The sequence below is a fragment of the Varroa jacobsoni genome, unplaced genomic scaffold (genome assembly GCF_002532875.2).
Source record: "Varroa jacobsoni isolate VJ856 unplaced genomic scaffold, vjacob_1.0 scaffold_1233, whole genome shotgun sequence".
NCBI lineage: Eukaryota > Metazoa > Arthropoda > Arachnida > Mesostigmata > Varroidae > Varroa > Varroa jacobsoni.
Genome location: NW_019214135.1, coordinates 261,840 through 288,626, shown reverse-complemented (window position 1 = coordinate 288,626; position 26,787 = coordinate 261,840). Strand labels below are relative to the sequence as shown.

Sequence of the window (26,787 nt, the reverse complement as noted above, 5' to 3'; positions counted from 1 at the left end):
GCTCAAAGTTCAGTAACAACATTGCTAGATCACCTAGTCCTTTTTCGTTACTCTTGTTCGAGGTGAGATCTCTTTACTGTGCACCCGTAGAAGCTGCTGGTACAGCAGCACTAGAAAGACCCGATAGCAGAAGCGGCTTCGACTGGCAAGTCCGAAAACACGACCATTTTTTATGGTGAGATCTCATTCCCTCAATGCTCAACGCCGCACCATGTCTCCAGCCGATCCAGTTCATTATGATCAAGAGCAGCATTAAAAGCAAGTTTGCAGCATTTGAAACAAACAGTATTTGACTAAACAAGCTCCGTCTTTGGCTTTGCGGGGTTCTGTCATCATTTAATGACTATCGATGAGTAATGGTGGCTAACAACCTGGTCAGCCAGCATCATTAACAACGGCATTGTTTTCGCTACCGACACTACTAACTTCACAAATCCCCTCGGTGTGTGCCGCACAGGTGTTATCCCTGACTCCTACCGCGATCTGTCTTCTGACCTGCTCGGCCATCGTATCTGGCCTGGTCGCTAATCAGCTGCTCTTTATCCCAATTAACAAACGGCAGGTTCTCTCTTGAATACCAATACTCTGTAATTTTGTAAACAGCAGCCAGTGAAGTCAGTTAACGAACGTATTGCAAGCCGGGCAAACGGGAGTCAACGCAGGCAAAAATACAGGAAATAATGTCGAGAGGTATGGAGCGTATGGCATTCAAACAAGTTCGTTAGCAGCTACACCAGTGCTAGTACTAATATTCTAGCATAATGGAATTAGTACCAGAGGCTGCAAAGCTGAAAGGCGATGCTAGCGAACACATAAGCCTTTTCTAGTCGCTTTAAAGCTCCAACCTCTGTTGCCCTTGGTCTCACACAACACGTTGCACACGGTGGCAAATCGCGGCAAGGGAAGAGACGTTGCTGCCAGTTATGTCTAATATTCCCGTCTTGTGCACTTGAATGGGCAGAGAATATAACTGCACTAAGTTGGTAGGCGGAAGTTGTGCTCATGCCTGCATGACCATAATATGGATACAAAGAACAGGTAGTTATATATCAACTTGTTTCGCTTTACTTAAAAAGAGACATACAATTACCATTTATGTTTCTGCTTTGTTTATTTTTGTTTCTGCCCTTTCTGTCTCACAGGTTTGTTCTTTATCATCCCGTGCATCGACACCTACAGCAAGGTTGATCTCCGTACTGTGTCTTTTGACGTGCCACCTCAAGAGGTAAGTGGTTTAAAATACTATTCTGTAGCACATTTAACTGCCGCTGATTTCGCAACAACGGCACTGTTATTTCACAGTAACGTTACGACTATATTCATTTCCTAAATGTGAAGCAAATTTACATATACAGAACGGCATAGTCAGTCGGGTGAGACTGTGTTAACCTGCTAAACAATGATCGCTACCTAATAGTGACCAACGGTAAGCACGACATTCGTTATACAGGTTAGAGGTGCTTACGTGTGGAAAGGGCAATCTGTTTTCGCAATCTGATTTCCTCGTTCTTCGAGTTGTTCAATAAGAGTGCTATTTGTTCGCTTTGTTGGGCATTGCTTGCCGGCCGACCCTACGTCCAGGTCGTTCGATGCTTGCCTTTTACTGATTCACACGAAGTGTAGGGAAATAAGGGTCGAAATCGTGATGATGCTTCCTCTTTCCCTTCGGCGTAATAACTTTTGCTTCTACTTTCACGCATGGGGCGCGCTTTCGCTGCTGCTACAACTGATGTTGTTCGGTTAAAGAGATATGAACAGCAACGAGTATCATCTTGGCCCTTTTTTGACGATTCTAATGTTGCTGCGTCTGATAAGAAGCAGAAAGTACTATGGAAACTGCGAGGGCGTTTTATTTGTCGATAGAAAAAAAATCAAGGGCGATGCGTACAAAGGCAACATTGACGAAGAAGAAAACGAAGGAAGAAGGACATTAAAAAGGGCTGTTATTATTGTCAAAGATGCAAAGCCCTTCGTGAGTTTCCCGCTATGGGCGGGTTGCGGTCATACGGGCAGACTGCGACAGCAGTTAGCAATTGGCAAACATGAGACGGTGACGCTGCTGGCGATAACTGTCGTAGGCTTCCCGGAATGAAAAGATGTAACTGTATTCTAGTTGAGCGATTTTTGCTGTTGTTAATGCTGTTGCAGTGACTGTTACTGTTGCTGCGTTTATTTCTGAGATTGCAGCCAGCCAATTTTTTCCGTTACTTGTCTTCACAACAAGACATAGACCGCAGTAGCACGGACGTGTGCTGTTCCATTAGCAGTATCTGTGAGGTTATTTTTTAGGTTACTCCCACTGCTATAATTGGTTCTGCTACTACTGGTGTCGCAACGATGGGAGTGATAATGATCCTTAGGATTAACCCTTAGGAAAAGTTCCATCGCCACGGATTTGACGGTTCTTCTAGATAGTTTTGACATGAAAAATAAAGGATCTGGGTCTGGAGTTGGATTGCGTTGGATGTTGGGCTGCTTTACTGTGCAGTGGCTGATCATAGTTATCATCGAGTGTCATGCAGATGCATGGGCAGGCGCACAAGCATTTAAACCGCTAGGTCCAAACAATCCCCCAAGCCACTTTCAGATCCAGTGGTATCCACACAATTACACTCATCGTAGCAAGCTGCGATGTATGACATTGATGCCTAGCAGTGAATTTCCGCAGGAGTTTCATAGATTGCCGCAAACAGAGGATATATTGTGCGATAAGACCGGTAGCGGAAAAAGGGCGGACTCTAGGCTCAAGAACAGACATAACAGTTCACGCAGTTCCTGGTTTATTTTAATCACATTCACTGTTGGCTCTAGCTCAAACTGTCGTAGTTTTGCTGCTGCTACTGAACTAAATTTTTGGTCCATGCGTTCATTCATAGCTTATTTTCTGCCCTTTCTTTTGGCCTGACTTCGACTTACAGATACTCTCAAAGGACTCCGTGACGGTGGCTGTAGACGCTGTCGTATACTACCGCATCAGCAATGCCACAATCGCCATCACAAACGTGGAGGACTACGGTCACTCCACTCGCCTGCTGGCCGCCACCACCCTTCGAAACGTCCTCGGAACCAAAAACCTCTCGGAGATCCTCTCCGAGCGCGAGTCCATCTCGCATGTAATGCAGGTAAGCAAGCATAATTTTTATATCATGATACGATCATATAAATAAACTCTTAACGAAGGGGCATTTCATTTGTGTACCATACCAGAGTATGTAATGTATATAGAATCCACGTATTAGGTTCTACTACATCTAAATGTAAGTAGCTGATACATAAATTCGATGAGTACCCTAAAAATCTCTCAAACTTATAAAAAAAAAAAAAAATTTAACCTAGTATTTGATTGATATCCATATTATTATATTATTATTGTATATATCTGTGTGCAGCTAGGACTCTAGGCTAAATAGGTTTTACGAAAGTATAAGCTCGTTGATATTTTAAACATTGATATACCTGTGCTAAGCCGAAGCTGTGAAGAAACACCTAGCGTGCCCGTTATTACTATTATTATTACCATAAACGGTAGCGTTTGAACGTGTAACATGGGGTTGTTGTGAGATAAGAACAAATTTATGTACTATTGGATTCCGTTTACGTTGGTAACATTTTAAGCCGCTTCTGCTAAGACCTACTCTAAACGAGGAATGAAGGAAACGGTATCTTGCTAACACAACTGAGCTAAAATTGACGTTCGCGCTTAGAAGCTTTCCAAACGATCATTGACTGCTGAAACGAGCTCGTAGCGCTAAGATTCTTTAGTATAGCCTAAAGCTGCAGATTTATATTCGTTTGTTCCGTGATCAGCAGTTCATTGTTTGTGTAACTTAAAGTAAGTACGTTAAAAAAAAAGTATTTTTTTATAGAGTTGAAGCCGTGCAAAAACAATTTGTCCACGTTTTAGTACAATCACACTCTGGCCTGAGACAGCCTCCGATATATCGATCCAAAAAATGTAGAACACCCTTGCGAGCTATCGACAATTTACTATCATTCGGCCATTAAGGCCACCTGTGATGCTGGCACCGATACTGAGTATCGGAAGCCGTGCGAAGGTAGATCTCTATCTGCTGAATAGTTGGCATGAGACCTAGACACGGTTTTCGGTCCTATCGGGTCTCCTCCTTGTTGCCGCCCGTCCGTCTTTTAGACCGCCTGTTTGGACTTTACGAGCCTCGCGAGTTCGTTGGCGAATACACGACATGGGTGTGGGCAGGGAGTTGCCCCTCGAGATCGACGTCGATGGTTTTCATAACAATATCTTTTATATAGTTGATACAGCCTCCATTGCAGCAACATATACTATAACGCAAACTAAAAGCCATTATGAATCGCTTGCTGCAAGAACGATAAAACAGGACTTCTAGACTTCTAGGACAGATAGCTTTATCTGTGTGCCCTTGTTGGCAACATAAACCTGTGGCTTTTTATTGTCCTACCTATTGTCCTGCCTCCAGTGTCTGAACACTTAAATTATATTAATGGTCTTATCCAAATGAATCTGATTACACCACAGCGTCGCTCCGTGAAACGGTGCGCAAACTAAAGTCTTTGGCGTCATTATCGTGTTGTCTACGTTTTCTTAGTTAGGATACACTTGACAACAATTTTGAAAGAAGATGTCCTTGTTTGGCTTAAGCTACCAATTCTTCTGCGACGTTGTTACAGTCTTCTGTCCTTGTTTTCTTTGATGCCCATCGAGCTTTGGAGGTCCCTTAGTAATTTCCCTTATTTGCACTTAATGGTCTGCAGGCGGATTGGCAGTAGCGTAATGCCGTCGTTGTCGCCGATCTCCGCAGAGGCCTTGGTCTGCCCTCGTCATCGATATCATCGTCGTATCATTTCGCACGAAACCTATTATTCTTCGTATCTAACCGTCCTGATGTTAAAAACAGTAGAATTCAATAAGAAAGGGCTTTATACAAATACAACGGGCTGGCAACTTTTCACTGTTTTGTTTGTATCGAAATCGAAAGGATTACAGCCCATACCCGCCCGGACACTCGCAGTCGCTGAATGCTACCATCGACAGCAGCAGTAGCATTCGAAGGCCATGACGACCTTTAAACAATCTCCGAACGCGTTACCAAAAGTACAAGTAAATGCTTTTCGTTTTGCTGTTTCTGTCCCTTTCCTGTTCATAGATAAACAGTGCTGGTTGGGCAAACAAGGCAGTCATCCCGGTTCTAAGCGGCCAAAAACTAATGTTGAGCGAATTGCAACCTTATGTGTAGATCGGTCTGGTGCGTTATGCTTAGGCACAAACTGAGACCTGGTACCCCCTAAGACACGCTTTCTCTCTCGGCTTTGATCGGCAGCATAAGACATCGTTTAGGATGAATTCAGGTCGTCATCGACAGCGTGCTAGTGGTACCGTGTCAACCACCGTCACCTTTGTTTCTCATGGCTCTGCTGCAATTTTCAGCTCTATTGCATGCGGCTGGGCTTGCAGCCGATGAAAACAACATTTCTGGCGGTAGTGATGGTATATACGGGGTTTGCAGCCTCCATTTAGAGTTAGAAAGGGCCAGCTTCTTCGTTTTCTATGTCGGTCGCTTGGTCGTTTGGTCGGTTGAACATGTTTTTCATGCGCTATCCTTTATATTGCCCTCTCTAAGCACGTATTTCGTTTAAGAGACGGCCGCGAAAAAGCCAGGTCCTGACCTCGAGTTTAGCTGTAACCACTGGCTGTATCAATAGCGCCACTGCCGTACGACCTCTTCTAAACAATGCCGCCCGTTTGCCGACCGCTAGCCTTCCGGTTGGCCTACGTCCATCCCGTTCGGCCGTTCGTGTCTTCATTGGTCCTAGTCCAATTCCTCTTTGCTCTACTTGTTTCAGTCCTATAAAGCGACTTTCTGCAAAGCGCAATTCAATTGTCCGGCGGTCGTTCTGGGGTGGCTATAGTACTCGCGGATAACAATTTTCTCGTCCTTGTCAAGAGAAAGTTTCCAACATCGCGACCGTTCAGCGGCGACAATGGTGGGCGGCGCTACTGGCAGGGGTTAGCTACAACATTGGCAGGAGCCATGGTAAGACAGGCCTGTGAAAGCAACCACGTGCTCATTCCGCTGCGAGACTATAGCTCAACGTTTTTCAGACGCTTACTTTCTCCAGTTTCTCTGTTTCTGCTTTCTTCGTCTTTTGCTTGCGATTCGTACATCTGCATCCAATATGAGTCTGCGCTTGCCGGCGTCTGTCCATTTATCAACATGCGTCGTTCGAATGACAGAGGCAAGAATCGCGTCACGAACGGCGAAGGGGGCGTAGCAGAGGCGTCCGGAGCAAACGTCGGGACATAGCGGCAACAGAAGCAACTAACGGGGTCATATCTCCAAATTAACTTATATATATTCACCCTATTGTTCATTTCCGCATTCATGAGGTCTTCATTGTGAACAAGAACGTTCCTGCATGGCGATTTACTGGGCCGCAAAAAAACCGAAGTCTTCCTTCTTCACTCATGTATCTCTTCCTGTTAGCGTTGATGAAGGTGGCGAGAGTCGTAGCGGTGATTTTTATTGGGACTGAAATAAACGCCGGGCTTTGTTTAGTATACTAATCATTAAAGTACGATTGCATTATGACTCGTTGGCTACGTACGCATGTATGATACAACGCGCACAAACTTAACAGCTATAAAAGTGATATATGTTAATACACGTGATCGAGCTATGACGATGTTTGTCAAGTCACTTAACATATCACAAACGATGTAAATTAATCTTTTTTTTGCCTTCCGATTTACGTCTCGTAGGGCAACATTACTCGCAGCCATGAGCACAAATATCCTTAGCAAAAACTCAGGGAAATTATGATGCTACTACACCGCTTGTAACTCTGAAATTAACCGGCAATATCCGTTATATCATAATAGACCCTTCTTTAATCTAATGTCACTTAAGTCTTCATATCCACATTGATGGTCGAATCTATGAGGAAATGATAAAAGTTAATTCTCACGATTATATGAGACAACTTCGTTAAGTAACGTAGGGAGTATAATAGCTTCGAAGCACACCCTCTCTAAGTTTCCAGGCTGTAATTGAGGTGGTGTGAGCCAGTCGTGACTAATCGAATGGGTGCACTGAAACTCGGTCGGCTATCGTCCATTGCAGGCCACTCTATGACACGACACCATACTTTTCTACTACATGTCACCCGATCCACCACGAACGGCAATGTTCCATCTAAGGCGAGTTTTCTGTCTGCTTAGGTTTCTTGAACAGAGTCTTGTAATTGGATAGTAAGCTAAGTAACTGCTGCTGGCTCTAAGGGTCTCTTTGAATGTGTTTCTAAGTTTGACCTGCGTGTTATATATGCCAGCAGTAGTCAGTCATTCATGTCTATCCAGAGTGTAAATTACGTTTTGTAAAATATTGCCTTATAAGGTGAAATTACCGGGAGAGCAGGTTCTAACTAAAGATTCGGACATAGATTGTTGAAGGCAGGGGAAAGGACTGTGTATCGGTGGGAGCGTGGGTTATAGGTGCCACAAGACGACAGGAGACCCTCCAGCAGTTATGGCCAACGGTCAAATGTATCCTGAACCGCTGGATGTACTTACTTTTGAGACTTTGCAAGGTTTTTTGGATTGCCTGGTAGAAAGCGTTCGGCGTACTCCAGTGCCCTCTAATTTTTCTATCAGCACATCCCCGTGCTGCATGGAGTAATAGCAATAATGATAAAAATATGCATAATAACGGGATATTTTATTAGGAACTTGTTCAAACCGCACGGATTGTGCATTGCAGTAAAAAATATATTTGAACTGCATAATTGCAAGTAAGCAATCCAACAACTATTCATTATGCAGATTACTACAAGGTCAACGAAGCATTCCCGTTCACTTTTCGCGTATCACGCTGACATGGCCAAGCCGTAACGAAAATTGGTTTACCCATAGATACGTTTGCATCTAGTCGAGAAATAACCTTACTTAGGCACCATGGGTCGCTGGTTCACAGACCGAGAGACGAGAAAGGACCGAGAAATCATCTCGCACCGGAGACATTGTGTTTCCTGTTGGTTTATTGGCAATCTTCTTTGCGGTCATTACTGATGAATGGTGCATAACCCTTACTGCAGTGTGATGTTGAATATGATGTAAAAATGTTTACCCACTCTATATATTCTTGCTTTGCGTACTTAGTCTTATATAAACAGCTGTATTGTTCTGGACGAACAAAATCTTGTCGTCATAGTTCACGTCAGAGCAATAGGTGACAACAAAGCTTCGCATCACCACATACGTCTACAGGCTTTTAGAACGGATCAAACAAATATACGTTTGCATGCCTAACACAAAAATATATCAGCAGTGTAGAATATATATATATAACGACTAAGTCTAGATATGTAAACGGCAAACTGCTAATTTTGTGTTAATCTGAGGATACCCAGGAAAATTTGTCTTCGCCCGTCTCTATAAAGAGATAGTCATGGAACTGCTCGCAATCGTCCCTGAGATAGTCGGAACTAAGGTAGCTTGCAGATTGGCTTCGTTGGAAGCACTGTGGCTCCAGCGGTAAACTGGTCAAAGGGAGGAGAGCCTTCACTTCTTTTCCTGAGATCCACTGCTTACAGAACTATTGCTCCTGCTGCTGTTGCCAACCTTTGGGGGTTTGAAGTGGACTAAACCTCGAATCCTCTCTACCATTCAACTCCACTAGTGTTTAAGTATTTCTGGACGGAATGGACCTCCTCGAATGCTTGAAGTGATCTGCGTTGCACAGTGGTCCGTCCTTAAATCGCTCTGGGTGTCCTCTTTTCCTCAATTCTTTTCTTTTTTTTTTGACATTGGTCTCCTTATTTTACTAGTGGCCGCAGTGTTCTATTCGCATCGCTTTTCCTTTGATTCTGTGATCGTCGTCCTTTTGAGACGTTAATGTCCCGAGCTTCCACACTCACACTATACTACACTGAAGTTTTTCACATTGGCGACGCGATGGCAGAATCTCTGACCGGCAGAAAGCTTGCAAAGGCCAACGGTGCTTTGCAGCCTAATTCTTTTTCCCTTTTTTTCGGTAAGCTCTCCTGTTAACCCACTACTGTCTTCCCGCGGCGGATCGCTTGTTGTGCCGTTGTGTCCCGTAGGTCTCCTTGTTGAATAAACTTTCCTAAATAGTTTGGCTTTGATTAGAGCGAGAACGCAATAAGGCCTTCGATGGTTAAACCCATTGGGTACCGGTGCCGCTGCTTTTATTTGGACGATTTCTTGCTATTTCCGCGTAATATTCTCAATGCTGGTAACCAGGAAATCAACTAGGCGAACTAGGAGGCAGCTATATTTCTTCCTCCTCTTAGCCCGATTTACGGCTTCATCCTATAAAGACAGATATAACTCATCTTGATTAGAAGGGCCGGTATAGTTTTAGCCGTCAACCATGCGACCTTTAATGGGCTTTGCTGAGGGGAGAAGGGGATCTGTCTACAGCGGCTGTTGTCCTTTGTCCAATGTCAAGCAGCTGATCATCTGACTATGCCATAAGAAAGAACAGAAAAAATGGAATATAGCTCAATATCGATCAATGTGTCTAACTATCTAGTGGCTCTATTTTATGCTGAATGCGGGATAATCGAAAACCTCGTTGCCGCCCCTTTAACTAGCTAGCACTGCACCTGATCCCTAGGCGTTGGGCCACGGAGTCGATTTGTCCACGCATTCTTACAGTATACCCTTGTTTTGGTTATCCCGCTTGTCGGCCTGCTGAATTGCTCTTTTTCACCTCAGCCGTCTAACTTTGCTGTTTTCCTTCAACCTCATTTCAACGCGCGTTTCCCTTTAGACCCCCCTTGATGTGACTGACTGGTTCTCGCTCAAGCATAGCTACAGGTATAGTTGTCTCTGAGACTGGATGCCCTCTTTTCTCCTGGTGCATCTTGTCATTATAAGTTTTAATAACTGCGTAACGTGTGATAACAAAGCGAGACGTTTTCGTTGTAAAAACAGGAACGTTAAAGGGAACAAAAATTGAACTTTTATTCCATTTAGGTTGTCTAGAACCATTTTGAATACATAGGCGCGGCCGATAGAGAAACGGCAGGCTAAGCAACAAGTGCATACGAACTTAATCTGTCTTAAGAGTTTGGACCACAATAATGGGTCAACCGTTTGACGATGTTTTGACCGTTTTTTTGCTTCTGCCTGTGGAAACCAACGTAGAGGAGTTGTTACAATTTGATGTGTTTCAAGACACTTGTACTGGTCGTATTAATCGGAAGGCGTCACGTTATCTTCACTTCTGGCTGTCCGAAGTCGAGAGAAAATAAGTCACTTACAGGATATGGAAGGGTTACTCCGTTTTCGGCCTCTTACTAAATATACACTCGAAGACACAATAGATTTCATAGTAATCAGCTTAAAGTAGTCTCTCCGTCTCCCGAAGAGACTATCTGACTCCGTGGAAATTAGGCAAAAGGACAGAGTTGAGTAGAGGATGAAAGCAGGATACGCTGATTAGGTCAATTGAATGGAAAAATGTTTGTCTTGGTCAGTCGTACGCGGCCGACAAGTTTTTCGTTGGAGGATCGTCGTAACGCTCTTTCTGTTTCTTGATAAAGCGTCAGTTATTCGTACTTCTGCCCCATCTGAAGAAAGCGGGGGTGTTATTTAAGGCGTGGTGGGTGGTTTAGTGCTGACGGCCCCAGATAGTTTTTTAGAGGTGCGACTCTGAGCCAACCATAATGGGGTTATGGCCGGACTTAAATATGAAACTTGCTTAGACAATAGAGCATCGTTTGTCTTCATTTATGGCCTGGCACACCGATCTGCCTATCTTCCCGTTCTCTTTCTGTGAGAACTGAATGAACACGACTCCCGCGTACACTCAAAAGCCGATGTGCGGTGATTGAAGGAGCAAATAGTTTTGGCAAGGCGTGCTTTAAGGGTAGCTGAGAGTGTGCTTCATACGATATCGTAGCGTTCGGCCCCGTACCTACCAACTAAACTCTTACCGTTTACAGGATAGATGTACGTACTTGAGGTCCCTCGGTGACAATAAACTACATCAAATATGGAGCAGTGAGATTGTCAGTCGCGCCTCCTAGCAGGATTTGCTAAGTAATTACTAGCCGATGTGATACGTTTTCTCGTTGCATGACCTTAGGTTAATTCCTTTCATTCAGATCTTCATTCAGATGGTGTTCTTACACTAGCAAAATCTAAAACAACCTACATACTTGTGTGGATGCTCTCGTGTACAGCTCATTTTACTTACATTGCAAATATACGAGTTCCAACGGCCATAAAAAGGCGAACTAAGCGAACGGGAAACATCTATCGCCTTTCAATCTTTGCTATTACCCTCCCGCGTTTTCTTTGTTTTTCTTTCATAGCACGTTTCGTCTGATAGCAACGTGCGGACTGCTACTGCTGCTGCCTCGTAGTTGTAGATTAGCGAACTCTCAATATCCGAAATAGTGGTAGTAGTTGTTCGTAGGTGTTTTAGACGCCACGTCGCAAACGAGCGAGCTATGCGACTTTGTCCATTTCGAGCTGTTCGTCAAATCGAGTCGAGTCCGATCTCTAAATAGCCCGGCTGACTGCGATTTCAAAGATTTACGACTAGAAGCTAAACTGCCCTAGACTGAAAAGGCACACTCGAGTAAAACATAGCGCTAAGTTACCCATAGTGAAGACTAGTCCCTAGAACTTAAAAACCCAACAGTTAGCCTTTTTCGGAGCACCCCAACGGCGGGTGTAGCTGCGTCAGCTTAACTGGCCCAGTAATCAACTGCAGTGAGAAGAAAAACTTATGCCTAAATGTTCGCTGCACTGTAACCAAGCCGACACTCTGGTCGAAGTGTCCGAAAGTCTCCCACAGGTGCTATTTTGCATCCGAAGTTCAACAATATGATTACTGTCGCCACGCGCATGCTGACTTTCCTCAGCCTTATTTCGGTTTCGAAGCTGAGTGATATTATTTATCTACATTTCCAGATGCTAAGAACAGCTATTTTTCCCAAATTTTTCTTTCCCCATTCCTCTTTTAAGTAACGCTAGTACAATGGCCGTGAACCAACCAGATGACTATGGCCTCACGTTGACCTGAAGACCGCAAGTGTAGATGTCTTCTCTTAGAAACAAGGCTTAGACACGGATAAAACACCTGTATCTATTTAAGACGAGTGTGCTACTGATACAAGACTTAAACAGGACGTTCCGCCTACTAACCTAACACAGAGCTACTTATCCAGTGATTTAAGAGGAGGAACAACGAAATTAGGATGATGTTTCATTTTCAGGGGATATGTGACATTTACCTTGGGATCAAGGTTTTTGGCGTTCCTGTGTTTTATCCAATTGAAGTTCCTGTGAACGGCTGGTGTAACTCTCGTTCTGACCATTTGTCAGTATTGACGTTAGAGAAAATCGTTGATTCGACACGTATTGTTGTACCGTCAATGCATAACTAATAATAAAAATAGCAAATTCAGAAAAGTTGAACACATGTATATTTTTTCTTGGGGAACACACGCACATATAGTATTGCCTATTCGAATACAGTGTTTTGTGATCGTTATATATTGGTGAAATACGTAGATGGCTTCTTGAACTGACCTCTATATGTGCAGTGTATACTCAATACGTTTACGTCCATTATTAAACTTTATAGTTTGTGATTAAGAATGTTTTACATCATCACTGAATATAGTAATGAATCTAGAATAACTAGGAGACGCAGTAAACAATACGAGGTTTTGTGCTTTACACATCGAGATTATCTCGTAAGCTATTATAGTGTTTCCCGTTCAAAAGGCTCATGTGTTTTGAAAACTTGATTTAACTATATTCTGCTCTTATTCCGCCGCCATATTTGTTCGTCTCCAAAAACCAGTGTCACTCCCGTATAATCGCCAAGAGTTTCATCAATGCTGAAATATTCGTTTTCGGTCATAGCACACCACTGAGATATGCATTAACAACGATTCAATACCCTTATATAACAATAATTTTCATACCCCCGATACAGCCCCAAGCACTTCTCTGTGTTCGCGCTACGGCTGGTGCCAAATGCGAATATCTTTTCAAAACTACAGTTTCAAGGGGGCGTTAGCGTCCACTCGTACCTCGTAACTCGTAACGTTTCCTAACAAAACCGTACTTCCCCGCTTTATTCCGTGTGTGTGTTTTTTGTTAGTTCGTATTCAATGCATCTCCGTTTTGAAGACTGCATTCAGGATACTATCAGTGACATTGGGTACGTGCGATCAGTCTATTCGTTTAACTGTTGCTAGTCGAGCCTCACACGATGTTCTTCATTTTTCTTATTTACCAGCAGGACAAGGCTTGCTATGGATGAAATGGCGCGCGCTTGTCTCTGTCGTTTATTTGGTTGCGCGACGATGGGCCGCGATTCCACCACCGATAGTCGCCATAATCCCGTCGTCGCAGGGCCATTGCTCGATCGTTTTTAGATCCCAGAATCAGCCAATGGTGCCCGACCTAATTCTATCCGCAGAAAGTGCACCATGACATTTATTTGCCACATCGCATTGCTTGCTTTTCACTTCACTGGGTACCTCATCCCCAGCAAAAAGAACATTCAGCTTTTTGTAGTTCACGCATTATTGCTTCACGTCCCGTCCTGTCAGTGCTATGAACTGGTCGTTCCCCAGCACCAACATATGTCCATACGTCTTTGCCAGAATTTTTCATTTTAAGCTAATCACATTATCATTATAGACGGCTATGTTTAGTTCCGCAGAGCCCCCTGTACTATATAAAATTCCGTATAAAGCCTGCCATAATTGAATAAGACCTTAAGGCAAAAATTAGCTTGTTTAGCGCCTGTGCTGTTGAACACGCGGCGATTTAAATGCTCCGATATTAGAACCCATCCTTCATGGTCACAACACATTGGCCTACAGCTGCATATATCCCCCCTGATACCGCAAAGCGCAAGTAACGGTTGTGCCGACACTAGTAATATATCCAACTCTTCAGCCGCATTTTCGGATATAAAGAAAGAAGACAATTGGTTTTGTTCTCGACCATTGTGTTGATCTGAATATCAACCGGTGCTTTAGCTACCGAAAGCAAAACTTTTAGTGGTCATCGGACTCATTGCATGTCCCATTTCCATTTGGGCTCTAAATGCAACCGGTACCTTGATTATCGATCGTATTGATGTTGCCATCCTGCACATTGGCACTACAACCATCGTAGCTCGGTAAACCGACGTCTTACTGCTGCCACCCCAGTCTTGATACAGACTTTTCTCTGGATAAATTGTTTGTTTGGTAATTCCGCTATGCTTTTATGCTATCACTCGACTACTGCATCAACCAGACACTTGTTCTCTGATCTCGGACCCAAGCGTTTTTGTCGAAGTTTGCTCGAATTTGGTATTCCATCTACCTACATATCAACGATATTAGTTCCACTCGTCGTCGCCACTTTTTGCTAACTGTATCTCCGTCCCGTCCCTATACTCGAGTCACGCCGTCATACCTACGATTTGTATTACTGCTTGCGCCACCTATATCGCGGCCATTATTCCACCATTGTTTGTTGTTTTTCACAGAACATGTCATCGTAGCTTCTTGACTGCTGGTATCATTGCATCTAGCGTTTCTGGTTCTATTTCTTTTGCTTCTTTCGCTGACGTTCAGGTCACTGTCCACTTCAAAGGCAATGGAGTTCTACTTTGGAATTTCGGCAAAGGTGCTCCAGATTTTCTTGTCGGTGACGAACTTCCCAGTCCTACCGGCGTTGATCCTTTTGCTTCTTTTTTTTAACACTAGGCTCCAGTGTGCGCAAGCCGTTTGTCCTACTTCTAACCTGCCAGGAGGTGGATTGGGGGGCATGTATGACAGCCCGGCCAAACTAGTCCTATTTATAGTTTGGATAAAAAACATCAGGTATTCCTATAGCACTAACTACTACGGATTATTATATAGACTATGAAACTGCTCATTCTGAAATCAAGCTACCATTTTGATTTGTCGAGTTAGTGTTCAAACGTGTTATTTAACACATTTGAAATCATATGCCAGATTGAGCAGACAGGAATTTTCGAAAAAAATCTAATCTTAAAATTCAGAGATCGTCTCTCTGCATCATTCAGATCGCCGCATCAGTTTTCACTGTGCCTATTGTTCTGCGCTGATTAACTCTGAGCAAATGCATGATAAGCCGAGTTATAAGTAAGTGCTGTCATAGAAGCTAGTGTTTTTTCGAATCGAAAAGCCAAATTGCTACTTCAGACATTCGGTAGCATAACGGAAGAACATCTCTCTTATAGGGCACCAAAATAATACGGTGAATGGAAAGCCACTAACGATGTCTAGCCAATCGACAAAGGGTGAACAGCCGTACGCTACGTGTTCGAAGTAAGAGTTAGTATATCCTCTATTCTGGAAAAAAAAACATAAATTACTCTCTATGTAATAATATCGAAAAGAAGTACTTCCTATAAGCTTCTTGGCCGTAACGCGCTGGCTGAGTTATTTCTGCATTTTACTTGAAGGATTCTATAACGTACAATTATCTGGTGTATGCCTCGTACAAGGTGATTGGGCCTATCATTCTATAGACGAGGCATTGCAAGGTTCAATAAAGACCTGGTGTGTCTTTTTCTTGACCTAATTTGTAAGAGAAAAACTCCACTATATAGTATTGTCACGTTAACTTACCTAGAATGAATTATGATAGCAACGCAAACTGTAGTCATTCTGTAACTTGTAAGGCGTGTCGTGACCTATCTTTTTTTAGCAATAATCTCTAGTGGGTTAGTCTATTTACTGGAAGTGTTTCTACACTTTCGCCATTAATTAACATATGCGAAATTGTCCTCTGAAACGGTACACGATAAGTATTTTACGTAACTTCACCGGCTTGCACTAACGTATAATAAAGTTTCGAAAGTTTGATATTCATGCTTCGTTTTTTTATTTTGCTCTTTTTTTCTATGTGCACCTTCATCACCTCGTGAAATCTTATGTACACTTCAACATCGTGTAGTCTTCCCTCGATGAAGCGACAGATTCGTGGGGAGTAAAAGTGGAACGAGTTGAAATGTAAGTACTCTAAAATGCATGAATCAGCGCCGAATATTTTTGGGAACGTGCTCTACCCATTCTTATGTCAGAAATTTGTTAGCTGTGCGAGTCTTAGCATTACATGATGGCTGTTACAGTTTCCACTTTCCCTCAAACCCATATGGGAACTAACTGATCTGTTTTAACCTATGTGTACTGAATTCCTGACCCAGCGGCAATTAACTTCTGCTCGGTATTAAATTTAGTTAAGCTTAAAAAAAAGGTAGATTAGTGTCAATAGTTTGTCAACTTGTATTTACCACGAATTTTTATTAGCCTTATGCACAGGGTAAAGCGAGTGCAGGTGGGTAAATGTGCGACACTTTAATCGGGAGCCGTGAAAAAAAAATAACGCTAACTAACCTTCTTCCAGTCTTCATCCATTGCTTTAAATAACATGTCATTGAGCAGTTTGAGAATGTACTTTGGTCCAAGTTCCTGGATGACAGATCGCCATGATAACCGCCACTATGCATACAAACGCTTTATGGGCATAGGAACTAAAAAAAAATATAGCAACCAGTTTTGCGTCTGGTATGGACTGTCCACATGCTTTGAAGTACATTGATACGAGAAGACCACTCTAAACAAGTCATCATCTATATTAATTCAATGTCACTTCGTTCAGCCTACGAAGTCCAGCTGACTCTTCGGTATATTCCTGTTAAACATCCAATTGAGGGTCTTCCACATTCTAGACAAAATCGACAAGCTTCTTCTTTCTAGGCTACCACCCTGGCGAAAACCCATGTCATTTAAGCGTTACCCTGAAAGGTTTCTTATGTGTCGTAGATTAACTAATCAATGTATGACCCCATAAAATTATCTCGAAGTGTATTATTTAGATTAGTACTATAATTGTGACTTATTCAGTTTAATTTGAAATCATCTCTTTGAAACTCTAAAGGCTATGACTCTAAAAACCAAAGCATTTAAGGAGCATCTTGTCGTCGTCGTATGGGTCATACACAGAGCACGCTTCCAAAGCGGCAACTCGCTTTATATCACTGCGGCGCTAAGGTCTGTTCAATGCGATCCTGATATATGTTATGGGGTGAGCGATCTGTCGGTCATTAAATCATTAGCTTATCATCGCCATCTTCACTCGTCGACATACATATTGCCGTATGTGTGCGAGCTGAAGAAAAAGATCAGGCACCGTTTCCGACAAGGCCCAACAGCGACCTTTAGGTACCGGCGGCTTCGCAGCATTCACATTACATTGAAATAAAGTCATCAATTCGTATAGACACGTGTATGCACGGGGAGACGACGTGCGACAAAATAGCTATCTACAGTTGTGAATACTAGACATAACTGCAGAAGATGGCTGGTCTACCACAGGTTTCAGGGCGCCTGAGAGCAACTGCCTTTAAGTTTTCAAAAATGCACCATTATACCATAATCATGTTTGTGTGGCTGATTTATATAAAAACGATGGACTTAGCGTTTGTAGGCTCCGACGTTATCCAGTATCGCAGACTTTAGTTAAAATAGTTACTGTACTATGGGTTTGTCGATTAGTTTAATGAGTGGACATTTATTTATGTTCAAAAAAAATATTGTTGATAAATAGGTGACACGGTGTTGAAAAGTCAACTCTGCGTATAACAGCTCGCACAGGGGGTATAAATTACTGCACTTCGAATTGCAGGTTCTATGGCGAAAGCAGTCCGAGTGTTCAGTGGCATAAATATGGGTGCATGGCCTGTTTGTAAGTCTCGCGCAGGAAATTGATTGGCGGGTGTTGCGCCACACGCGGGATTCAAGTCATGTTAAATGTTAAGACCAATATGGCTGCGCAGTCAAACGCAACCTGAGGCTGCGGTCACGCAATGCTAATGGATACGGTTGACCTTAGTGGATCGAAGGTTATCCTTCGCTGGCTCAGATCGATACTCGATAAAGCAGTATAGTTACCGCCCTCCGTACAAAAGGACGATTCAACGAAGCTCGATATACTACAATCTACAAAAGCTTTGAGGCATTGTCAACGGCATGAAGTGTCAAATGCGATAAGGAGCGCGTACTTGACCTGGTCAGTACAGGATGAAGTTTAGCCGCGGGCGTGGCTTGTCAAAAGGTGTTTTACCCATAGAGACGATTAGATGTTAAAGAATAAGCCGACCGTTCAGCGTAGGTCTAGGCCATGCAATGTACGTTGTAGAATATAGAAGTTAGTAGCCAGCGCCCTTATGTCTAACGTGCGTTAGGCAGTGTTCCCAAGATGAGATCTTGGTGTCGTATCCTTCGGCAGCGGCCGCAAAACAGGTTCTTGTTGGCAAATATTGATCCAGATAATCTTGTAGTGCTGAATTAGGAATCTATATATAAATATTTATGTTTTACACATAGCTGAGCTCATGCATAATGCAGTGCTTATGCGTAATAGTTCGATCATTTTTCTTGTGCTTTGTTCTTATATATACTTGTATATGTGAATATAGAGTGAAGAATTACAGCATTGGTCGGACACTCACAATATATCAGCTATTGACTAGGACCTTTATATTTTGACCGCGACCGAATTAGCAGCTGTCTATTATTTACCTTTTACGTTAACAATATATGTTATCAATATAATTTGCACCCTCGATGTCTTTCTCATATGAAACCTTTATTGATAAAGTTATCTAGCGTTTGACGCAGACAAAGTATAGATAGATGTGCAAGTGGTCTACTAATTAGATTTGTCATTTTGCGTGTCGAAGATAGCACTGAAGTAAGGAAACTGACTGAATTGGTCGTACCTTGACAATGGATTCGTATCATTGAATCCTCATGAAGTGTAGGTAACTCGTCCAAGTCTGAACAGTAAGCCACTTCGCGCAAAAATTGAACCAATAAACTTCCATTGTAAGGTCCCCTTAGAACCATTTCTCAAAGAAGTCGCAAGGTCTATGGCGGTTTGGGTCGAGTAATAAGCTTTGTTAGATAATAAGAAAAACTTTACGATCCGGCGCAGACATCTCACGATGCATATGTGCAATCGAGTTTTACTGCAAATAATATTAAAAGATGTTATAAATGAAGAACTGGTCTTATTATTTAATTGAAATTTTCCTAATTTCGAAGCGATCAACCGGCTTTGAAATTTCACTCTTTCGGCTCTGGAATTGGAAATTTGGGTTATAAATGGGCTATTTACGTAACCAGAAATCTTTGGTATGATTTCGTCAAAGCAACCTGCATATCGATCATACGAGTGTATTTTTTTGGGGGTTAATGCTAGCAAAGATGAGTCCTGGGTCTTATTTCTAGAGAGGAATTTCAGGCGTATTCTTGCTAGACTTCCACTCACTCAAACATTTATTTCAGACACAGACAATTGCCACATCAACAAGAAATAGACAAAGTACGGCGATGCCTTATTGGATCTTTAGGCATATGTAGTTTGGCTGTCGGTAACATGGCTAAACAATTAGTAAGTGCCTCAAATATATTTTATTCTAGGAGGAATTATAGTTTTACATGCATACGATGTGCAGTCAATGATGATGTTAACGATTAACGATCAGGCCACGATTAACACACGTTTTTTTAAAGTTTTGTATTACGTTGTTTCTACATTATTGCCAAAAAGCAATAAACTATGCGCCTTACGGCAATGTTCCATTAGAGACATAAAAAACGACCGATATTTTCTTAAAAAAAAACTTATTAAAAAAACTAATTGTTTCATTGTAAGACGCATAAAAGTGAACAGCATCAGTAAGTCAAATAAAGCGCAAGGTTTAACGTCACAGTAGTACTAGCCTTATACTATTTTACTATATCTCTGTCCTTATTCCTTTTGTACATCACGTTAAGCTGGAGAAAATAATCTTTATGTAAAAGCTGTTGGGTTTACCTCGGAGCAGCAGAAATACAAATAGATATGTAGGCTTCACTTTCCCTGGAGGACAGCAACGGTGCTGATCAACGCTTGCTCTAGGAAAACGCGTGGAATTTCCTGTGTTCTAGGTGTGACCGATATGACAGTGTTACAATTGATATTCAGGAAGCAACCTCGGTTGCCAGAAGGAGTCTCGCATGACGCCGTGGCTACCGGAGCGTAAACGGTAATCAATGATCGTCAACACTTTTTACATGCAGGCGAAGTTTACTAGGTCTGTTCCAGCAAAGGGGTCGAACGAAAAAGCGGTGAGAATATGAGAGAACAACGCACACGGATTCATTTGTGACTTTGAGCGGTTCGTTCCCCAAAGACCTAAAGAAAACAGCATTGGTCACATATGCATTATGCCACCCTCTCGAGACGAGGACTGTTCAGTAATCCAATGATCTCACCTCACAAGACCTGTTCCCAAAGGTGCTTTGCTGACTGAGACGAAAATCACTTTGAGGCTGCATTGCCCCATATTTAAAGAAAACAGCCCAGCAGAAGTCATGCTAAATGTACAAACAATCTTTTATAGTGCTAGTGTCCTATAATAGGCTATTGCAACGTCTTAAACGCATGTAATTATCCGCACGAAGGCGCGCTGACAAAATTATAATAAACATAATAGACAGATCAGGTAAGGTTGACCAATTAATCTCCCGAAACAAAGCCTTAACAAGAAAAGAACAATCAACTGAACCTTAGGCAAATCTCTTTAAAATGTTTCGTATCTATTTGGAATATACACACACTTCGGTCTCTGACATCATCCTCAATCTGTATTGGGCAGATGCTGACTCACTTATATTAAACGTCTACCCTAACGTATTATCATCCTTAGGAGCACGTTCATCTTTTGATCTCTTCGCTCGTTTCTCGTATTTCCTTATCTCTGGATTCCTCCATCAGGCTACTGATCCCTATTACCGCCAGCTAAGCTTTTCTAGTCCCGTAAATTTCGTTTTCGAGCCGAGTAGGTCTAGGCAAGGGTAACTGCAAACGAGATAGCTCAATTGTTCATCTTCTGCAATTTTATGTACGGACAGAAGTTCTCTAAAGGCACTTTATTCTACCTTTTCAGCGCTGTAGAAGCATTCTTTATGCGTTCCCTCTTTTCGCGTTATTTTTTCCTCTGTTTCCGACATTTCAGTTTTTTTGCCTCCTTGACAAGTGAGGTGACAGTGGCGTCGCACAGCGCGTCCACCGGCCATGTTAGTCCTTGGATCGTTCCCTGCCACCACTTTCTGCTTCGCTTATTTTTAGCTGTTTCTCCGAAATGGCCGATTTCTTGAATAGCATTCACTAAAGGCGAGATCCTTCCCCCGTTTATCCTATCATTCGTACTGCGATCGCCAATACACGAGCTACAATACTTGAGATCTTCGTCGAGCGCGCAGAATTGGCATATAGCTGGCTCTTCGTTTTCCTGCTGTCTGTTAGCTGCATTCAATTCGTGACTGGCTCTTACAAAGTTCAAGTAGTGTGTACTATTATCCACCTTCATTTTCTTCAGACTCTCGAAACTTTCATCCCGCTTCGACTCCGACCCATTCGATATCTCCGCTGCGTCCTATTTTCTTTCGATATCAGCTTCCGTGAAAAAGAAGCCATCGATTCGTTTTGTTCTTTACGCCTTTCCCTTCATCTTATCCCTATAAGGCCCGTGTCTCTCTTATTCGAAAGCCTTTGTCCAACTTTGTCTTAAATGAGGTTGTTTTCCTCGTTTTTGGCCAGCTCGAGCTATCTTTGTTGCTTCACTTTTCGTCCTTTCCATTCGCGCTATCTCTTGACCATGACAAAAAGGCTTCGGAATGAGCCTCGTGCTGTCCCCGTGTAGAGCACCGTCTTTGATGATCGTCGTCGATAGAAAAAGTTGTTGTTGCATCGGCAAAAGCAAAACTTTTTTAGGACGTTCTTCATGCATCATTTCGCAAGCGGCTACTGCGGGCACCTCGCGAAGCCGCATTATATTTTCTGATGTTATCCTGGTGTACTATATGTACTTTAACATTTTCTTTGGTTTGCAGCCCAGATTAGGCCTTTTTAGCTATACGGCTGTTCAACATCACAACCTTCAATAGCAACAATTCTTTCAACGGCCTGAGGAATCTGTTCCTTGGCGTTTCGCTAGCTTGAAGTTGAAGTTACTGATATTGTTTTTTTACACTACCTCTAGATCTGTTATTATGTGCTTGTTCTTGTTGTTAGTGTCATTGACGTCGTTGTTATCGACACTATGTTTAGGCTACGTTATGTCTATTCATTCATTTTCCATGTTATGTCGTTGCCCTAGAAAGTGATCCATATAAGGGAATCTCTGTTTCTGCGGCCGCTTAGTGCTTGCGTCTACCTTTTTGTCTGTTAGCTACTCTTTTGTTGCTGGGAGCTGAATACGAGAAGGTCGCATTAAGCAGAAGCGATAAGGCACAAAAGTATTGTTAACCGCGTTTATGCACAATGCGACATCCCCCAATACCACTTTGTCCCTCATGTATATCAATGTATATATATTATGCACAATAGAGCATCCATCCTTTCTGTAGTTATCTACTCCATCCGTGTGGGCCCGTATCGACAGGTGGCTGATGAAAGGGTACCACCGAACAAGGGTATGTTCTACCATAAAGAGTTATTCTTACCATCTGCGAAATGAGGCAGTGTCGGAAAAAAATGGAAATCTACACTACTTGAACACAGCGGGCCATGCATTGCTCGCGCAAGGCTTTTACTTTTAGATTTTCTGTCTAAATACAACAATAAATAACCGAGTCCTAAAAAATCCTTTAATATATAAGTCGTCTTTTACTATTCAAATATATTATGGAAGCAATCTGTTTGCGACTGCATGAAACATAGTTAATTAATAGTTGCTTCATATATTAAGCGTCGACTTAACGGACGCAAAGAATCGATCAAGGTATAACCAAAGAAATTTGCGAAGTTGTCCTACAAAACGTAGATCGCGTATATACGTATATATAAAAGGCACAATAAAAAAAAGACCGAAATATATAATAAAAAAAATGTTAACCTTACGTTCGTAAAAAGAGCAGGCTTGCAATTGGAGCAATGTTTGTATTAACTGTAGATTCGCTTTTCTCTCTGTGGAAACCCTACTTACCCTCAGCAGCTGTGGAGCGCTGTCCTAGGGCGCCCTAGACAACGTTATTGGATTTCGTCATTATTGTCGCATAGCTTGATATAAACAGCCACTCTTTTTCGGTGCTGATTTCCAACATTCATAGGTTCATTTGTTACCAATTTTATTGTCTATTATTTTTTGCGTCAAAAACCGTCACTGATTTTCCGAGGGAAACCTTTCGACCCATGCGAGACTCCTTCTAGACAAAATACGTATTCAACATACCTAAGCGAATTTAAAGAAAAGAAGCTTACCTGCCTTATCCAACGAAACTTGTATATCCTAGCTATTGTTCATTGAGCTCTGTATTCCTTCCGTCTCCGAAAACTATCACTATAGCGCAAAAAATTAGGCCGTAGTCCACTTTTCATCGACGGGGTGAGACGGGTTTCAGAGTGTACTTTACACAACAAATGTAGTCTGCACCATATGGCTTTTTTAAAGGTACCATTACGTTATCAAACACCAGAAGAATTTTCACGTTTCAAACTTTGTCCGATCATGTTAGTTCTTAGATATGTTGCAAATTTTTAAAGAGCAGCTCTTACCTAGGCAAGGGCATTTGTTTACCCCTTAAATTTTTACTGCTAGTACTACTGGCACTCTAGATTCAACTTTGAATAATTTTTCATGAACCAACCATTGAATAACAAGGATCAACTGGTGTATTCTTTGTCAGGTGCCTTTGGAGTATAGACAGATGTGCGTATTGAAACAGACGCATAAATTATCTAAGTATGGTAGATATATTGCCGATTTTGGCCGATGGAAGGTATATGATATCGTCTCAGCGGCCGGTGAATCCACAGTCGCCAGTGGTCGAACCTCGTCGCAGCAGTAATATCCAGGAAAATACGGAAGACCTAACTGCCGCTTAACAAGCGGTTTGTGCCAAGCTGATGGGATTGCAGTCTGGGTTTTTGACAGAAGCCGTGTGGCGAAATTATTAAATGAGATGGCACGAGTGGACCCTAACGGATAATGGCTACCAAAGCAAGTGGCAAGATGCATGAGGCCATACCTATGTGGACCACTCTTAGTATGATATAATCTAGACCCCACAGCCACAACCGATATTTACGACGTTTTTAAACAGAAATTCAACGAATATTCCTCGTCGGTGCAAGTTGGCCTATTGAAAGAATTCCCTAAACGGGTGAAGACAAGAGAGAAAACGTTCGAGCCGATCATTAAAGCCAAACGAGCTTTCTAAGACAAGAGGTCTTGCTTACGATCGGACGAGCTTCCAATCCAACATAAGCTTAACAGAGACGTCTATTCTCTTCGCAAATTTCATTGCGATGGCTTAGTCAGCATTTTATAGCGCTCTAATCTAGGCCGTCCGGCCTTATACGTCAAAGGGCCGCAACCAGGAGCGATTGATGGTCATCTTCCGGGGTACGTCTTTCCAACATAGTAGTGCAAGTCATCATGCCTACGCGTTATCTTATTTGTGTTGAAGATGGAGCCATTTCTAAATTAATTTCTCGCGTATACAACCGTTGAACACCATTCCATGCCGGCTCTGTATTGTGAGCAGGAAACAAGGCTCTGTGTCTCATTCTTACTTTGTGGCGGCTAAGAAAAGCCAGTTTATACCTTTGGAGTCCCCGAAATGTGTAACCACAACCCTCGAATTATCGAGGATCGTAATAATTTACTGTTCAGGCGGATGAACCTTTGGATGCATATCCTATGAACATTTCCATGGCTCCGTATTATATGCTGACTGACCACTGACGCCGAAAAAGGGTGTGAGGTTTTAGCCACCAACGTGGAATGACGCGAAAAAGATACCAGATCAGACGAAACTCAGAAATATCTGCAACCTTGGAAGTTTCCAATACGCTCCCCTGCCCATCAAGAAGATCTTTCGAGTTTCATATCAGCACTTGCTTGAATCAGGCTAATGGTAAGCTTCTGGTGAAACCGCCATGTGAAAAAACTTAAGAATTTATTTGCTAATCTGTGGAACTGCTCGTAACTTAACCCATCAATGACACTATACCCACCGATGATCGCCTACTCGTTGTATGCACATCCGCGGCGGGTTGTGTCACCCCAACGGGTTCATATCGCAAAAGAAGTGCAGAAAGCATATGATGACGTAATCGAGCCTTCGTAGAGTTCCGGAACTTGTCCGGTCGTTCCGCTGAAAAGAAACAGATCGATCTGATTTTGTGTGGATTACTTAAGGTTAAATACGGTCACGCCGAGGGATGTCTGTCCACTGCCATGTATGCCACTCTTGGAATGTTAGGAAAACCGCAGCTGTCTTCCATTTTGGACCTGACGAGTTGCTACTGGCAGATCCCCTTGGTACCCGTTGACAAAAGCATTTCGTACTTGAGACGGCTTCTATCAATTGCAGAGGATGTCTCTCGGATTATCCAGTGCCCTGGCGACGTTTCAGCATCCCATGAAGCGGTAAGTTGCGGTATTAGATGCCCCTGGTAGCTCCTGGTGACATCATCGTATTGTTTTGGCAGTTTAAGAAATGAGCTGTAATGCACGTTTGGCCACGGTAGCCTTTTATTATTGGCAATTTACAGGATGTCCAGAAGGTTTGGGCACGGGCCGGATGCATCCCGCCCATTGCGAGTAAAACGAACGCTAAGATATCAATAACTGTATTGTAAATATACAGCACGCTTTAGGCGCTTGATCAGTTTGTAGCTTCTTATAATTGAAGCTCGTCGTTGCTACAATGGACACGCATATGTTTATTTACGAGGCAGATAAATATCACGTTAACTCAATAATTGAGCGTTTTAGACATCCGGTAATAATACTGGTTGTAGATTGTGCCATTTGTTGTCTCTAATTTTAGTAAACGATGTCTAGAAACGGCCATAGAGCAACGATAAAATCGATTTGTTTTATTTATGTTCCGATGAGAACTAGTTCGAAAACCTGTCTAGGCAGACCACGTCCTTTCTATAAAAAAAATCGATAGTTAGAAAATATTATAAATTGTAAATTAAATTGCAACATTTACTTAGTCGATGCGGCTAGTTCCAGTCACTTTGACTGATGTACGTATGCCTATGTGCATAGAACTAATGAAACTCTCTTGTACATTACGTAGAATATTACGTTGTTTTTCGATAATTAGCAGGTTATGTTTGTCTGGAAAGATAATTCTACATGCTATCAATTATTGAGGATTTTTTTGGCTATCGTTATAGCTACGCAGTCTTCGGTCTAACACGTTTACCGACAAACCATGTAGTGGGTGCGCCAGAAAATCATTTTAGTATTGGCCACCTATTATAGGCGATAGATCACTTGATCGTGGGTGAACCAACTAACGAAGTATATACAACTAGCTACGCAATGCACCCGCAGTCAATATGACTGATGCGAAACAGCACTCGAGATATTTACACATACAGGAAGTTTTTTTCATTTTACGCAACAATATATGCGTTTCTTTTACAGATAGTTTTATGCAACAGACAAAAGAGATTTTTCGAGCGAAGGACAGTTATTTTTAATAGCCGGTTAAACTTTTTCTCATAGAAGCATACATATATATATACATGAAGTTTATGCAGTCATCTTACTGTCCCGTGGCTGAACGGCTCCAGATACGCGAACTTAAACACCTAATTCAGTTTATTTTTCATCAAAACAAAAGCAACGATTAATAATACGAGTAACACGGCAAACGAACTCTTACCAGGCATCGACGTTCGATGTTTAACACACAGTATAA

General features: G+C 42.4%; 1 protein-coding gene across 5 annotated transcripts in view; it reads left to right on the top strand.

The window, feature by feature from the left end:
* The window catches only part of LOC111267881 (band 7 protein AGAP004871), a 104,628-nt gene that overhangs the window by 70,729 nt on the left and 7,112 nt on the right, over positions 1 to 26,787 (top strand). For all 5 annotated transcript variants that reach the window (XM_022846442.2, XM_086971475.1, XM_022846441.2 and 2 more), the window contains 3 exons: positions 1,143 to 1,225; positions 2,919 to 3,122; positions 15,968 to 16,023. In XM_022846442.2, the coding sequence (XP_022702177.1) occupies positions 1,143 to 1,225; positions 2,919 to 3,122; positions 15,968 to 16,023 (343 nt within the window). The remainder of the gene's footprint in view (positions 1 to 1,142; positions 1,226 to 2,918; positions 3,123 to 15,967; positions 16,024 to 26,787) is intronic.